At 44.4% G+C, this 15896-nt stretch overlaps 1 protein-coding gene across 3 annotated transcripts in view; it reads left to right on the plus strand.

Moving 5' to 3' along the window:
- The window catches only part of miga1 (mitoguardin 1), a 90432-nt gene extending 74834 nt beyond the window's left edge, over nt 1–15598 (plus strand). For 2 of the 3 annotated variants that reach the window (XM_041207531.1, XM_041207532.1), the window contains 5 exons: nt 780–878; nt 4384–4518; nt 9574–9627; nt 12355–12471; nt 13957–15598. In XM_041207531.1, coding sequence (XP_041063465.1) covers nt 780–878; nt 4384–4518; nt 9574–9627; nt 12355–12471; nt 13957–14166 — 615 coding nt within the window. In that variant the 3' untranslated portion in view covers nt 14167–15598. The remainder of the gene's footprint in view (nt 1–779; nt 879–4383; nt 4519–9573; nt 9628–12354; nt 12472–13956) is intronic. The other variant, XM_041207533.1, reaches the window with a different exon arrangement.
- The last annotated feature ends 298 nt before the right edge of the window (nt 15599–15896 follow it).

Genomic DNA, 15896 nt, shown 5'->3' on the forward strand with positions numbered 1-15896 from the left:
GGGCAGGACTTTTAGCCCAGATTGTGAGTTCAAGGCTTGGACTAGGGTCTGATCCCTCAATTTTCTACCCAAGATGCATGAGTGCTACTGAGCCACGACTAAAAACCCTTTGCAAAACAACAAATGACATGAATTTGACATACCTAAGCGGCAGAAAGATGATAAGCAAAATACTGCATGTGCTTGAAACCTGAACTAATGGAAAATGTAAGGTTTGCACCTGAAAGGTTAACTCATCTGCTCTCTTGACAGATGCTGTCTGATCAGCAGTTTCTGTGTTAATTTTCTTCAACTCAGATTTCTAACCCACCAATTGGAAGGTGCATTAGGTTGATGTTATTCACAATCTTTTCAGAGGCATTGTAAAACCGGGTTTTCACAGGATCCCAATATAAAGTTCTTGAGATATATTTTGACTGTGGAAGATATAGTAAATCAGGCAATAGCTAATCTGCAATCTGTTTTGCGTCTTCCCTGATTTTTTTAAATTTCCATGGATTCCATTGGAGAGTTGCTCTGGCAGAGCCGGAACAGATATGACGGGTCAAATGGCCTCCTTCTGTGTGGTAACCATTCTATGATTCAGTGATTCTATAAAAACATGCTGGCGATTCATTATTGCCCACCTTACATGACCTCACAATGTCAAGGGGAGCAGCACTGTGTCCTCCTCCGGCCATGTAAATCATCGGGGACTCCGCAAAACCCCAGAAGGGTGAAAAATATTGCGCAACTCAAAACGGCGAGGACTAATTGAAACGTTTCCCCAATTTTTCTAGAATCCAAAAAGGTTTGAGGAGGTCTTTGAGGAGATGATGTACTTTCTGCAGCAAACTGACCACTGGGAGACAACCCAGCGAGAACTTGCGACACGAGGGGTGAGCCTGTATAAAGTAACGAAAAAGAGCTGGGAAGGGGGGAATTGCATAAATGTATCAAGTGCGTGATAGTCCAACCTGTACAAAATCCTGAGGGAACTTCTGGTTAAAATATAACCCTGTACACGGCTTTCATTTGTTCGACAAAAGTGGTATTTTGAACTGAATTTGGTGTATTTCTCCTCGAGAAGGGTACCAGCAACAATTACCTCTACCACCTAAAAGGGCAAGGGCAGTAGCTGCAGGGGAACAACACCGCTTGCAAGTTCCCCTCCAAGCCACTCCACCATCCTGACTTGGAAATATATCGCCGTCCCTTCACTGTCACTGGGTCAAAATCCAGGAACGCCCTTCCTAACAGCACTGTGGGTGTACCTACACCACATGGACTGCAGTAGTTCAAGAAGGCAGCTCACCACCACCTTCTCAAGTGCAATTAGGGATGGCAATAGATGCTGGCCCAGTCAGCGACGCCCACATCCTGTGAAAGAATTAAAAAATGCGCACAGTGACAGGGTCATAAAGCCTACAATTCTTTACAGAAAAACTGCCACTCATTAATAATATAAAACTATGTATGTATAGTATCTTATTTGCCCGTGACATTATGGTCAATTTTTAGTAAACAAGTTGCCAATAAGAATTAGGAGAGACTTCAGTAACTTTCCTTGCAAGGCCATCTAGTGACCAGAGCCTGCAACTACACTGTGACTGTTGACATAGCAAAGCTGAATTGCTGTTCGTTTCATATCTTTTACGCACACACTTTTCTCCCCCTTTTTGAGAAATGGTGGGCAAGCATTGGCAAGCTGATTATTAGCCTGTTGAGGCCATGTTGTGAACACTTCCTCCATCACCAACAAGTCCTGGAGTGGGACTTGAAGCCAAAGCTTCTGGTTTAGAGACTGGGATATTACCTACAGAGCCACAAGACTTCCCAGCAAAGGCAAATGGAAATTTACAATGGTAAATGTTGACATAAAAGCAGAACCAAAATTTGCGAGGACAGGGAGTAAGGTTTGTGGACAGGGAACCCACATCCTATTGAAGATTTTTAAAATAATGTGTGGGTATCTACAAGTTAGAAAAGAGGAGTAGTAGATAGGGTGCAAGATTTAAGGAAGACACTTCATTCTCCTTGTCCCACAAGAAAAGTTGTGGAAACCATTCTTCAAATATGAGTCTATAACAGCAGTGTGTTATCTTTCACTCAGGGAGTCCAAGTTGCTGGGCAACCTGCACTTTTACAAGCATATTGTAGTCTGGTGCTATGTGTAGTGATGATAGAGGCTCCAGCTTTCTTTCCAGCACTGACCACGAATCTCTTATGGCGTGCCATTGGCATGTGTTGGAAGGATTTGCTGGTTGATAAACAACCTGTTTGGCCATGTTAGGAGGGCACTTTCCTTGGCTAACAAGTCTTGGGGTGGGACTTGAACCCATAGCTTCTGGCTCAGAGGCAGGGACACTACCCACTGCACCACAAGACCTCCCCCTATAGTTGTGTCAACTAATCTTCCCCTGATGACCACATTTTCACACTCTTCCAAAAGGGGTCTTTGGCTAGAGATCAGGAACAAGAGCCCAAGTTGATTTTCCATCCCTGTAACCCTGGGATACTGACGCCAATTGACACACCTCAACTGCAGTCTGGCTTAGAACAGTTAAATGAACCTCTGGTCTATAGCTCAGATGCTCACTGCCTTAGCTAGCGGAGACATCTGGGAAGCTAATTAAGAGCATGGATGTATTAAATTGTTCAAATTTCTGTCACGGATCCTCCAGCAGGAATAGAACAGCTCTGAAAGAATATTCTAGAATTAGGCTACAACACAGTCTGTCCGCATGTATTCAGTTGATTGAACCTTGTCTTTTGCTACTTCTGAAACTCTGATGTAAGAACAAGCTGCCCTATTGCTTGGTCGGTGCTCCATTGAGTAAACCTGCCTTTGAAGTGAGAATTTAATCCTGGGACTTCTCTACCTATTCAGATGAACGTTATTGGCTTTGATTGGAGGGCAGGCGGACTGTCGTTTTGGAAGGGGCAGGCCCAAAGTTGATCAAGGGTGTTTAAACCTGCCTTGTGATTGTCCACATTTGACCAGTTTTATTGCGCATTGTGAGGGACCAGAGGCTGAGTGGGCTGTAACATGCTCTATTTCGAAATTTTGGATGAACCTATCATCTTGGAAGACATATAATTTCTTTTTGAATTGGTCACAGGGCCTGATCCTTGAGATTAAGGCACATTAGAGAATTCCATTTTTAGACATTCCCTCATGTCATGATGGCCAGTACATTATGACCTGTATCGTATAATACATTTTTACGTTTTTTTTGTATTTGAACAAATATGTTCCGTTTTTTCATCACACCACAAATAAACAATGCTTACATTTGATTGAGTGGCATAATGAGTTAGATCCTGACCTTTTATCTCTGGGAGCTGTGCACAATTCCAGCCTTGCTGTTGGCATGAATGCCTGCTTGCTTGTAAGGGTTTGACAGGAAGTAGGTTTGGATAGTTCTAGTCCAGTTCCCACTGGGCATGTGGCTAGAGCTCAAAACTGACAGGGGTTGTTTATCTCACTCAAAGAGGCTACAGAATGACCAGGAGAAGAAGGGGAAAGCAAATGTTCTGAATTTGGACCTAACGCCCGCTGTTGGGGCAGAGCATGAGAGCTTTACTCTGCATCAAACCCAAGTGATAGCTGACCTTGGAATGCTTGATGCTGACACATAGCTCAAAATGGGGAGAGATCTGTTTCCCCTGTGCTAACAGGGTGAACTATAAAAGAAGGGTGCAGTAAGAGAAACAAACTGACCCTGAGTGTAATACTGATGATCTACGAGGAAATAACAGAGAATTTTTGCGTTTTACCCTGTAGAAATGTAGTTAAGAGTGTGTCTCATTGTGGTAAATTAACTGTGTAGATAAGGCAAGCTCTTACCATGGGAAAGCAGGAGATTAGGAGTCAATGGAATTTAGGGAAAAGTTAATTTAAAACAGGTTTCAGGAAGAAAATCTCCTTTTAAAGAGAGAAATGTTCTACCAAACAGGGTAATAAGAGGCAAAAATGTTGGTGTTATTTGAAATACAATTTAGATGCCATAGTGAGAAAGTAAATGTTAATGAGGGATGGACTTTTAATGGAGAAGTTAATGTATTAGTAGAATAGCCTTCAATAAAAGTGCAAATGTAGTGGAGGTGGGGATTTTGATGGAAGGTTAATTTACAAGAGGAATAAGCTTCAATGAGCTGAACGCACCCTTCACGTCCTTGTGTTCCCAGGGGTAAATGTCCATTTTTCGTGATCCAAGCAACGAGCTTCAGCACAAGGAGCCTTTATTAGGAATTAATTTTAACGGGCAGGGTAGTGCACGGGAATTTCCAGAAGGTGTAGCTCTGTGCCTGGTTCAATAAAACCAAAGATTTACCTCCATGAGGCATATTGCTGATCACTTATACACCAATTTATTCAAACTGCATTTATATCCCAAACAGGTTAAACACATGAATTTTTATGACATTGTCCTGGACTTCATCCTGATGGATTCCTTTGAGGATCTGGACAATCCCCCTACATCGATACAGAATGTAGTCAACAATCGCTGGCTCAACAATTCCTTCAAGGAAACTGTAAGCAGGAAATTATACATAATGTTAATAGGAATTCTGGAACTATATCGCCGTTCCTTCACTGTCGCTGGGTCAAAATCCTGGAACCTCCTCCCTAACAGCACTGTGGGTGTACCTACGCCACATGGACTGTAGTGGTTCAAGGTGGTGGTGAGACATCACCTTCCCAATGGTAATTAGAGACGGGCAATAAATGCTGATCCCATGAAAGAATTAAAAAAAGATAAGGCATCTGTGAATGGTGCATGATTTTCTAAGAATTATATTGTGCATATATTCAGTAATCTATAATATACTGGACTGAAGATCATTGCCTGATATCAGTAACAATTGCATTAACTAGTTTACATGAAGCTCCATTGCCTGCTAATTTATCAAACATGTTAACTTGTTTAAGCTCCTTACAACAACAGCAGTTTGTATTTATATAGCAGCTTTGACATAATGAAGTATCCCAAGGCACTTCACAGGAGCATTATAAAACAGAATTTGACGCCAAACCACAGAAGGAAACATTAGGAGAGGTGACCAAAGCTTGATCAGGGTTGAAGGTGTCTCATAAGGGAGAGGTGATAAGGGAAAGGAAGAGGTTTAAGGAGAGAATTCCAGAGTTTAGGGCTTTTAAAAGCGTGTAAAATCGTCCATCACATTCGCAATTTGTTGGGCTTTGTGTGCACACTTTTCGCTCTTTGCATTTGCCTCCATGGCGACAGTGTTCTGAGAGGCTGAGGGTGTATCTAGCATCTTCTATTTCCCTTCACATTTCCAGCATTTTCAGCTTATATTTTCCAAATGACTCTGTGGGGTAAGATTAGGGTTAGGTTTTAGGGTTAGGATTAGGATTAAAGGTTAGGGTTAGTGTTGGGGTAGAGTTACAGTTAGGATTAGAGTTAGGGTTAGGGGTAGAGTTAGACTTAAGATTATGGTTAGGGTTAGAGATAGGGGTTAGGGTAAGAGAGGTCAGAGTTAGGAGTTGGGATTAGGGTTAGAGTTAGGGGTTAGGGCTAGAGTTGGGGTTAGGAGTAGGGTTAGAGGTAAGGTTAGTATTAGGGATAGGTTACAGTTAGAGTTAGGGATAGAGTTAGAGTTAAGGTTTAGGGTAAAGTTAGGGGTAGGGTTAGGGGTTAGGGTTAGAGTTAGGATTAGAGTTTGGGTTCGGGGTGGGGTTAGGTTTAGGTTACACCCCTGCATTAGGGTTAGGGTTAGAATTAGGATTAGAGTTAGGGGTTAAGGTTAGAGCTAGAGTTGGAGTTAGGGGTCGAGTTAGGGGTAGGGTTAGGGTTTAGGATTAGTGTTAGGGTTAATATTAGGGATAGAGTTACAGTTAGGTTTAGGGTTAGGGGTAGGGTCAGAGTTAAGGTATAAGGTTAGGGGTAGGATTAGAGTTCGGGTTCGGGGTGGGGTTAGGGTTAGGCTACCCCCCTGTTATCCTCACCCTGTTGTGAATCAGTGGCCCATTTCAGAAACCATCGGATTTTTCACTCCATCGAAATTGAGGAAAGTGGAAATTGGGTGGTTTCTGTAGATGCCTGAGATGACAATGTGAAAATCCTCCACCTCCTAGATTCCACTAGTTCCACGTTTGCAGCCTTATGAAGGCTTTGAGTGAGCAAGTGTTTTGTCTTGGGTCAAAATCAGGGGCCCTAAATATAAGATCGGCACTAATAAATACAACAGGGAATTCTTTATCCAGAGAATGGTGAGGATGTGGAACTCACTACCATAGGGAGGAGTTGAGGAGAAGAGTGTAACTGCATTTAAGGGGAAAAAAGGGATATGCTGATCGTGTTGGATGAACAGAGCTGGAAAGAGATTGATGCAGGGCAGAAATAATGGCACTGACCAGTTGGACCAAATGGCCTGTTCCTGTGCAGTAAATACTACTTAAACATGTTTTCACTGTTCACTATTTGAGGGATATTTCAGGACTCCCATTATTCATGGTAGGTTGATGCCTTATATGGACATACTGCATTCCTGCACCTTAACCATCCAAAGTATGCTGGTTAAAAAAAAAAATTAGTTTCTTCAACCAGCTCACATACCTCAACTGCATGGTTTTGGTTAAAGTAATCTGAAGTATTCTGAGATATATTGCTAAGAACTTGGCAAATGGGATTGCTTACTTTGGCCTCCGCTCTAGCTTTGTGTCTGAAAAGAATAAGTGTTTCCTTACTGTGGTATGCAGCTGAGAAAGAAAACGTTAGCTTTTGAAGAGAAAAGAACACTGAATTATAACATCTAACTGAGTAAACATGTCGGATGGTCTCAAGTTATGATTTGTTTGTGTCTCCCATGTCACAAAATGGGTTGACTCTGCTAAAGGGCCCAAGGGAGGTCACAATTGGATGCTGAAGTAGCGCTGGTCATCATGAGAGAGCTGGCTTGGCAAATAAAGCAGAATATTTTGAGTGGAACTAGGAGAAAAATAATACAGGAATCGAATTACCGTATGTGGGAGGAAACATTTTCTGTGAGGGAAATTTGTTATAAAAACATTATTTTTGGAAGTGACACTTGATTGAGAATCCTAGGTTTTAAAAAAAAATTCTTGTTCTTTGGGATATGGGCAGCATATTGGCCTTCTATTGCTGCCATTGTTTTTACAATTAATCAGCCTCCTTGGCCTAGGTTAAGGGACATAAGAGGTGGGGCTGCAACACATGTCGGTCAAATCAAGAAGTGGGTTGGTCTTCTGTGCAGGTCGCTGGGGTTATTAAGACCATCAGCACAGAAAGAGGCCACTTGGCCATTTGTGCCTCAGCCATTTTCACAGCTCTTTAACTGGAACTATCAACCCTAACCCTGCTTTCCTGCTATTCCCCCCCATCGCCCCTCACTCACCCCCCAATTTCTTGTACTCTTCCTTTTTTCAAATACTTAGCCAATTCCAATTCTCAGTGATCATCTCTGACTCTGTAGCCTCCAAATTATAATGCACTACCAGGCTTCTTTGAGAGCGCTTCTCAAACCCACGACATCCACCACCCAGAAGGACAAAGGCAATGTGGGAATACCTTCACCTCCAAGTTGCCCTCTAAATCATTTCAATTTGGAAATATATGAGCGTTTTATCATCGCCGCTGGGAACTCCCTCCCTAATAGCACTCTGGGTGTACCTACACCACATGGACTGAAACGGTTCAAGAAGGCAGCTCACCACCACCTTCTCAAGTGCAATTAGGGATGGGCAATAAATGGTGGCCCAGCCAGCGATGCCCATAATCCAAGAATGAAAAATTACCCACCCGTATAAAAAAAGACTTGCGTAATCATTTACAAGTGTGAACTGGGATAAGCTAAATTCCTTATGGCCTGAATTTTTCAGGCAGTGGGTGGGCTCAGCGGGATTGGGCGGGGGTGTCGCGGAACTGATCGCCGCCCACAATCGGCTCCGTGCCACCATTTTACGTGGGTGGGCCAATTAAAGCCCGCCCAGTGTAAGATGCAAGCCGTAGCGCTCAGCGCTACCTGTGCGGATGGGGGGAGGAGGGAGAGTCGGGGCCTGCGCTCTTTTGTGCTTGTGCGTGAAAGTACGCTTCAATCTACCTGAGACACCGCGATGCCTCAGGTAGATTGAATCGCTACCGAAATTATTAAATAAGTGGTTTAAAAATGTAATTAAATATGTTCCCTCGCATGACTGTGTCACATGAGGTGGGACATGTTTTTATAGTGTGGAAATTTAAAAAAATTAATTAATAAAAGCTTTAGGAAACCTCATCCCGCTCGTGGATGAGGTTTCCTAAAAAACCTGAAGGCTGCTTGGCCTTTTCGCCTGCTCTACCAACCGTAAGGTTGAATGGGCAGCGTAAACAATGACCTTAATTACTTCCTTAGCGGCCTTAATAGACCTTTTAAATATCGGCAGGCGCGCAGCTGATTCCAGCGCGTGCCCGCCGAACCAAACATCGCGAGACAGCGCGGTGATGTCGGGACACACGCCCGACATCACCGCGCATCATTTTACACATCAGCATGTCGGACCCGCCCCTGCGTGCTGACTGAAAAATCCTGCCCATTTTCAATCTACCTTCGGGACTATATTTTTAAATTTTTCCTTTAGTTTACTAACTAAAGGTTCGAGCTTCTGTGTTAAGCAAAAGAAAAACACTTAAGAAAGCTCACGAGGTTTTCCACTGACCGGTTGAAATCCTTATCAGCACATTTACAATGTAACTATATTTATAGCAAGAAAAGACTCAAAAAGATGAGGAGAATTTATTTTTATGCAGGGAGTGGTTACGACCTGGATTGCACTACCTGAAAGCGCTGGAAGCAGATTCAACAGTAACTTTCAAAAGGATATTGAATAAATATTCGAAAAGGGAAAAGGTGCACAGCTATGGGCAAAGCTCGGTGGGGCGGGGGAGAGGGGAGGATGGTGGTGGGGGTGTGACGAGTTGGATAGCTCTTTCAAGGAGCAAGCATGATGGGCCGAATGGCCTCAATCTCGGCTCTTACCTCAGACCTTCTCATGCCCTGAAACTGCTGAAAGTTCGGGAGGCGAATATATTCACCCCACTTTATATCTCCTCTAACCAAAAATGTAGTTTGGAAAACACAGAAAGACTTGTAGTTAGCTACAGGAATATTGACAAACACATCAGACACAATTAGTTACAGTAATTAATGTTGTTTATTTGAGTGTAGCAGACCAGTAATACGCAGCTTGAAGTGCAGCTTGAGCACAAAGGCCCCTGTGGGTACTGCCAACTGAGCCAAGTTGGAAATTCTGCGGTCCCTCCTCCTGACAGACTCTGGGGAGATTGGCCACTCTCAGCCAGTGATGTGATCTTCCACCCATTAAAACACCTACCCCAAGTGTGCAACAGGAGTAGGTGCTGCAGAATTTTTGCCCCTTTGTGTCACTAGTGGCTCAGTTGGTAGCTCTCTCCCCTTTGAGTCAGAAGGTCATGGGTTCGAGTCCCATTCCAAAGGCTTGAGCACAAAATCGAGGTTGTGAAAGGCACTATACAACTGCAAGATCTTTCGATCTCAGTTGCAAGACAATCCATCCTGTTCATCTTTTTTTTTTGTGTTCCATTGTTTCAGGCTGTGGCTTCAAGTTGTTGGTCTGTTCTGAAAAGCAAGAAACAGCAAATGAAGGTGGGTATGAGGTAAAAAACATTCCAAATCTATAAGCAACATTTATACAGCACAAATTCAGGTATGTTGTGGGTTCGTAGCTTTCCATATTTCTCATTTAATAAAAACCTGAAATGCTCCATGGTGCACTCTGCAGTCTCTAAAGCACGTTGTATAGAGCACAGACCCTCACACTTACCCTGCTGAGACAACCAGTGAGGTGGCATGTTGTTACCTGGGCAGGAGTGGAACACGGAATACACGCTAGCAGGTATAGCACGCTGCAAAGGGGTTAATCTGCGGGATTGTGTAATGGGCCATTGATCCCATTTAGACTAAAGGGGCATTATTTAACGGAGGCTATGGTGTCTCACCCACTGGCTGGAGGGATGCCGAGAGCCCCGTGCTGCCTCTCTAAGGGAAGGCCCGTCACGTCAGGTGCCACCTAGGCACTTGACAGGACAACGGTGGGCCTTTCCCTGAACCAAGGACCACAGGAGCGGAAGTATCGCCCGCTGGGAGCTGCCAACCAATCAGACACTGGCATCTCTATCAAATCACAGAATCACACAGTGCAGAAGAGGCCCTTCGGCCCATCGAGTCTGCATCGCCACGTGAGAAACACCTGACCTACCTACCTAATCCCATTTACCAGCACTTGGCCCATAGCCTTGAATGTTATGACGTGCCAAGTGTTCATCCAGGTACTTTTTAAAGGACGTGAGGCAACCCGCCTCCACCACCCTCCCAGGCAGCGCATTCCAGACCGTCACCACCCTCTGGATAAAAAAGTTTTTCCTCGCATCCCCCCCAAATGGGGAGGCGGTGGCTGCCACTGGTACCGCACCCACCAGCGAGGAGGGTCTCAGTCACAGTTGAGAAAATGGCGGAAAGTGGTTTCACGGGGTGGTGGAGGGCTGGCAGCAAGGACAGGGGCCACCCCACCCTGCCCACCCACTGCTTCTCGATGCGGGGTCCCTCAATCAGGCACCGAGGGCTTTTGAACGAGTGACACCCCCACCCCAGAGCCGGCAAGCGGCGCCGCGCGGGTCTGCTTGTCGTGTTTTCCCGCGTGGCGAGCTTCCCAGCAGCCACTGGGAAGCGCCGGTGGGAATTAGGCCCTCGAGTCCACGGGTCTTCCCGCCACAATCCTAACTGGGGAGGAGGCGGGAAGCTGGCCAGGTCCCCACCCGGTGCCCTCCCACCTGATTAAACGCCCCCTGCAACCATACTTGCCAAAGGGTGGGGGTCTTGAGCAGTTGCTTGTTGGTTATCTCAATTTCCAGCCTCAATTTTGTCAACAGTGGTAGAATTAGAAAAGAATCCCATGAAATGTAATGTTTATTTTTAAAGTACTTGGGAATAAAATCACGATTGTCATAGAATCATTGAATTCTACTGCACAGAGGAAGGCCATTCAGCCCATCAGACCTCTGCTGGCTTTGTCTGGTCCCATAGCCATTAAAAAAATATCAAGATGTCATCAACTTCTCTGTTAAAGGCTATTACAGATTCTGCTTCCACCACTGTTTCTGGCTAGGCATTCCAAGTGCGCCCTGTGTAAAAAAATTATGGTATCCTCTCCCTTCAGTCTTTTGGTTATGATTTTAACTCTTTATCTTATTGTTGACAACTCATTAGCCAAATAGAAGCATTTACTTATCAAGACTCATCAGATCTCCTCTTAGCTTTTCCTGTTCTTTTGAAAGGAGCTCCAGTTTCTCCAGTTCCGCCACTTAAAGATAATTTTTGTGAATCCCTTCGTGTCCACAGCCTTGATATCCTTCCTAAAGTAAGGAAGCTTTGTCATGGCATGTTCAATAAATCATGAGCTATACTCTATGATAGTCGACAGCTTTATTATAGAGGATGACCTCTGTAGTAGCAACTTTCCATTTTCTTACAATGTTATATTTTAAGGAAAGAGACAAATTTATTTCCCAAAACATAACAAAGAGCAAGTTTAAATGTTGACTTTTCCCTAAAGTTAATAAATGTAGCCCTGTCAGTATTATATAGGCCAGAAACTAGCCCCCCACCTCACCACCCCCCTCACCCCCGTGTCGGGTTGGTTGGGGCGGTGGGGGGGGGGCTGCTGATCAGTTCCGCACCGCCATTATGTGTCTCTGTAAATAAATCCTTATAAAAGATTGGGAGATAAGGAGAAATCTTTATGATCTGGAATGTGCTGCCTGAAAGGATGGTGGAAGCAGATTCAATAGTAACTTAAGTAAGGGAATTGGATAACTACTTGAAAAGGCAAAAAAAAATGCAGGGAAAGAATGGGGATAATGGAACAAATTGCACAGCTCCTTCAAAGAGCTATCACACATACGATGGGCTGAATGGGTTCCTTCTCTGCTGTAAGATTCTATGAAATAAAGGGGGCAAGTTGGACATTCCACTTGTTGAGCAGTTGAACAGAACTGCCGCTAGTTTAGCATCAGTTGGTGGCGCAGTGGGTTAAATACTGTGCTTCCACCTCAAGGACCTGTCTTCAAAACCAGTCCTGACCAATGGGTGATCAACATTTCCACTGTCAACTGGATTTAAGAGCATTATGGGAAATGAATTTGGCAGGTTCAAATTCAACTCAGCAGTGAGAGGAGGTCTTTGTTAGTGACTGACGTGCGTTAATCTCTGCAGGCAGAGTTGAGAAAATGTATTGCTGTACTCCTGAGCTCCAGGTCTTTCCAGTAAAAGCTTTAGCCACTCCTCTTTCTGTCTTGTGTGCTTTGAATCTGGCAGGTGCCCAATGGCTTCATCGCTCATTTCTACGCTGTTTGCGAGCACATCAGCCCAATCTTGGCCTGGGGCTTCTTAGGACCCAGAGACTCCCTCTATGATTTGTGCTGCTTCTTTAAGGTACTTCAGTCTTTTTCTTCCCGCTTGAACATTCTGCCCATTCTCTTTGTTGGTGACCTTCTTGTGTATGAAGCCATTTCTTCTGGCAGGTGGTAAGGGAAATTTTTGTGCATGTTAAGGTGAGTGATAGAGGCCCTCTTTATCTCAAGGGCTCTGTATCATAAAGATACTCCAGTTCTATAAAGCCCTGGTCAGACTGTATCGTGGGCACCATATCCCAGGGAGAATTATATCGTCCTGTTTGGGGATGCAGTGCAGATTCACCAGAGCCAAGAGGGTTACGCTCATGAAGGCAGGTTGCGTAGACCCTGTATTCCCTGGAGTACAGAAGATTAAGGTGCTGATCTGATCGAGGGGTTTAAAATGTTAAAAGAACTTGATAAGGTCTGGTGAATGGTTCAGGAATGAGGAGTCAAAATTAAAATCAGAGCGAGGCCATTTAGAGGGAAATAAGGAAGCACCTTTTCACACAAAGAGTGGTAGAAGCCTGAAATAGATTAAATAGACGTCAACTAGGATCTATTTGAATGGGGGATCAGGCTCCAGGGGATAAATGGCCTACTGCAGTTCCTGTGATATCATCCTGGTGCATTTACCCTGTGACTTTTAAAATGCTTTCATTTTTATTGCACTGGAAAACAGCATTTTACATCCTCGGCTTGCTGCATTGTTCCAGTGAAGCTCAACGCAAACTGGAGGAGCAGCACCTCATCTTCCGATTAGGCACCTTACAGCGTTCCGGACTGAATATTGAGTTCAACAATTTTAGATCATGAACTCTCTACTCCATCCCCACCCCCTTTCCGATTCCCCCCCCCCACTTTTTTTCCCAATAATTTATATAGATTTTTCTTTTAAAAATAATGGAAATAGGTGGGAAATGTATCCATTGTTTTATCTCTACCTTTTAGCCTATTTCGATCCCTTCCCTTCACCCCACCCCCACTAGAGCTATCTGTACCTTGCTTGTCCTGCTTTCTTCCCTTAATTAGCACATTCCTTAGATAATATCACTACCATCAACACCTCTTTGTCCTTTTGTCTATGGCATATTTTGGCTATTTCCACCCATCACTGGCCCTCTATCCAGCTCTACCTGTCCCACCTCCCCCTTAAACCAGTTTATATTTCACCTCTTTTCTATTTTTACTTAGTTCTGTTGAAGAGTCATATGGACTCGAAACGTTAACTGTGTTCCTCTCCGCAGATGCTGCCAGACCTGCTGAGTTTTTCCAGGTATTTTTATTATTATTATTGCCATTTTACATTGCAGCTCATCTTTTTCCTATGTCATTGGTTAAATGGTGGCAGGAACATTGCGAGAAGCCCTTACACTGAATAGTGCTATGGGATCTTTAAGATTCACCTTTACCACCAAAGCAAGCAGAAAGCATAATTAATGTCATGTGCATTGTAGACCAGTGTGGCTATATGATGAAGCTATGCAATTGATAAGCTAAGAGATACTTTTAATATCCTTTATAGGAACAAGTTCTTTTCTTCTTGAAGGATATCTTTGATTTTGAAAAGGTGAGGTACACCAGCTCTGAATGTCTTGCTGAGGACATCTTACACCTGATACAGCGTCGCACCGAGCTCCTGATGGCTTACCTTGGAACAGACAGCCTGAGGCATCTGAATGGGTACATTGGAATCTCCCTGCCCAACGGACCCTTGGAAGCACATGCGCAGTAAACCGAGACCTTGAGCTGTGTGCGAATGTTATCATGTGAATGCTTAACACAAGGGTGTCTGTAAATTGTGGCCCAGGGGCCACTTGTAGACCCTGAGCCTTGGCAAGATGTCCCTTGAAGCACTCATCATTGAGTTGTATTTCTTCCTTGCTGCTTTTGTTCCCATGTTTGCAAAGGGTTGTTCTCAGCAGTGTTGCTTCGGGCCGCATTCCAGAGACTTGAACACAATACGTGGCTGTCATTGTGTGGAGATGCAGTACTGAGGAAGTGTTGTCTTTTGCAAAGGGTGTTATCAAATTGAGGCCCTGCCTGCTCCCTAATAGATCCCACAGCGTAGTTCAAAAAAGAACGAGGGAGTTCTCTGCAGTGTCCTCACAAATACCTATCCCTCAACCAAGACCTGGTTATTTATCTCATTACTCTTCTGTGCAAATTGGTTGCAGCCTTTCCTCCATTACAACACTTCAAAAGTATTTAACTGCCTGTAAGCAATTTCAGGCATCCTAGGGTTGCAAAAGGAACTATGTAAATGTGAGATCTTTCTTTATCTGGTAGATAGCTCCCAAATCAGGATGCCGAGATCTCTTGGTATCAGCAATGTAATTAATTGGTCAGGGGCCTGAATTAAGACTATGTGGGTCACCAGGCCCTGAAGCCTGCAAATCCTCAATCTTAGCGCATCGAGTGAAATAGCTGACAGGATATTGCACAGCAGCAACTCACCAAAACTCCCTCGACACCACCTTCCAAGACCACGACCTCTACCAGTTAGAAGGAGAAGGGCAACAGGCACCCGGGAACACCACCACCTGCAACTTCCCTTCCACGCCACACACCATCCTGACTTGGAAATATATCACCGTTCCCTCATTGTCACTGGATCAAAATCTTGGAACTTGCTTCCTATCAGCACCGTGGGTGTACCTACACCACTTGGACTGCTGCAGTTCAAGAAGGCGGCTACACCACCACCTTCTCAAGGGCAATTAGGGAAGGGCAATAAATGCTGGCCCGGCCAGCGAAGCCCACACCCTGTGACTGAATGAATAACCAAAGCTTACAAAGCGTTCACATGTTAGCTTTCACACAGCATGGTTTCAAAGTGCAAGACAGTGCTGGGGCCTGGTTCCACTTCAGGGTGGGAACCAGAGTGTAGCGAAGCAAACTTGTTCTCGTCCTGTGACGGGGAAGCCTCAAAGTAGCACCTATCCTGGGGCAAAGACGACGGAACACGTTGCACGGTGCCTATAATTAATTATAGACTCAGGGAGGTTTCCAAAGGACAGTATCCAGGATTTTTATAAAGTCTTTGTGTTGCTTTGTATGATCATGTCCAACTTGGAGATCCCAGTTGCAAGTTTGAATGATTTTTGATTTGCCGAGGGGAGTTCTCCAGTAGCTATATTACCTGCAATAAACTTTGTGAAACTTTGGATCGTCCGCCATGTTGTTATTCCTCTCTGGTAATGAGGTTGACCAGTAGGAAAACTGTACTGTTAGGGTTGCCGCCTTGAATCATCCTTATTCCTGGGCAGTAGACAAGATTAAAGCAAGGCAGAGATTGGTATGGGACAGGTATGGAATAGAAGGTGGTATAGGGATGGGGAAAGGGGATGGGATAAAGTCAGGGCAGGGCATGTGTTAAGTTTGGAGCTGAAGGTGGGGTAATAAAAGGATTGTGTGTTAGAACGTAGTGAGAACGGGGGTATGGAATAAGGTTGGGGCAATGTC

This window comes from Carcharodon carcharias, chromosome 16 (assembly GCF_017639515.1).
Source record: "Carcharodon carcharias isolate sCarCar2 chromosome 16, sCarCar2.pri, whole genome shotgun sequence".
Classification (NCBI taxonomy): domain Eukaryota; kingdom Metazoa; phylum Chordata; class Chondrichthyes; order Lamniformes; family Lamnidae; genus Carcharodon; species Carcharodon carcharias.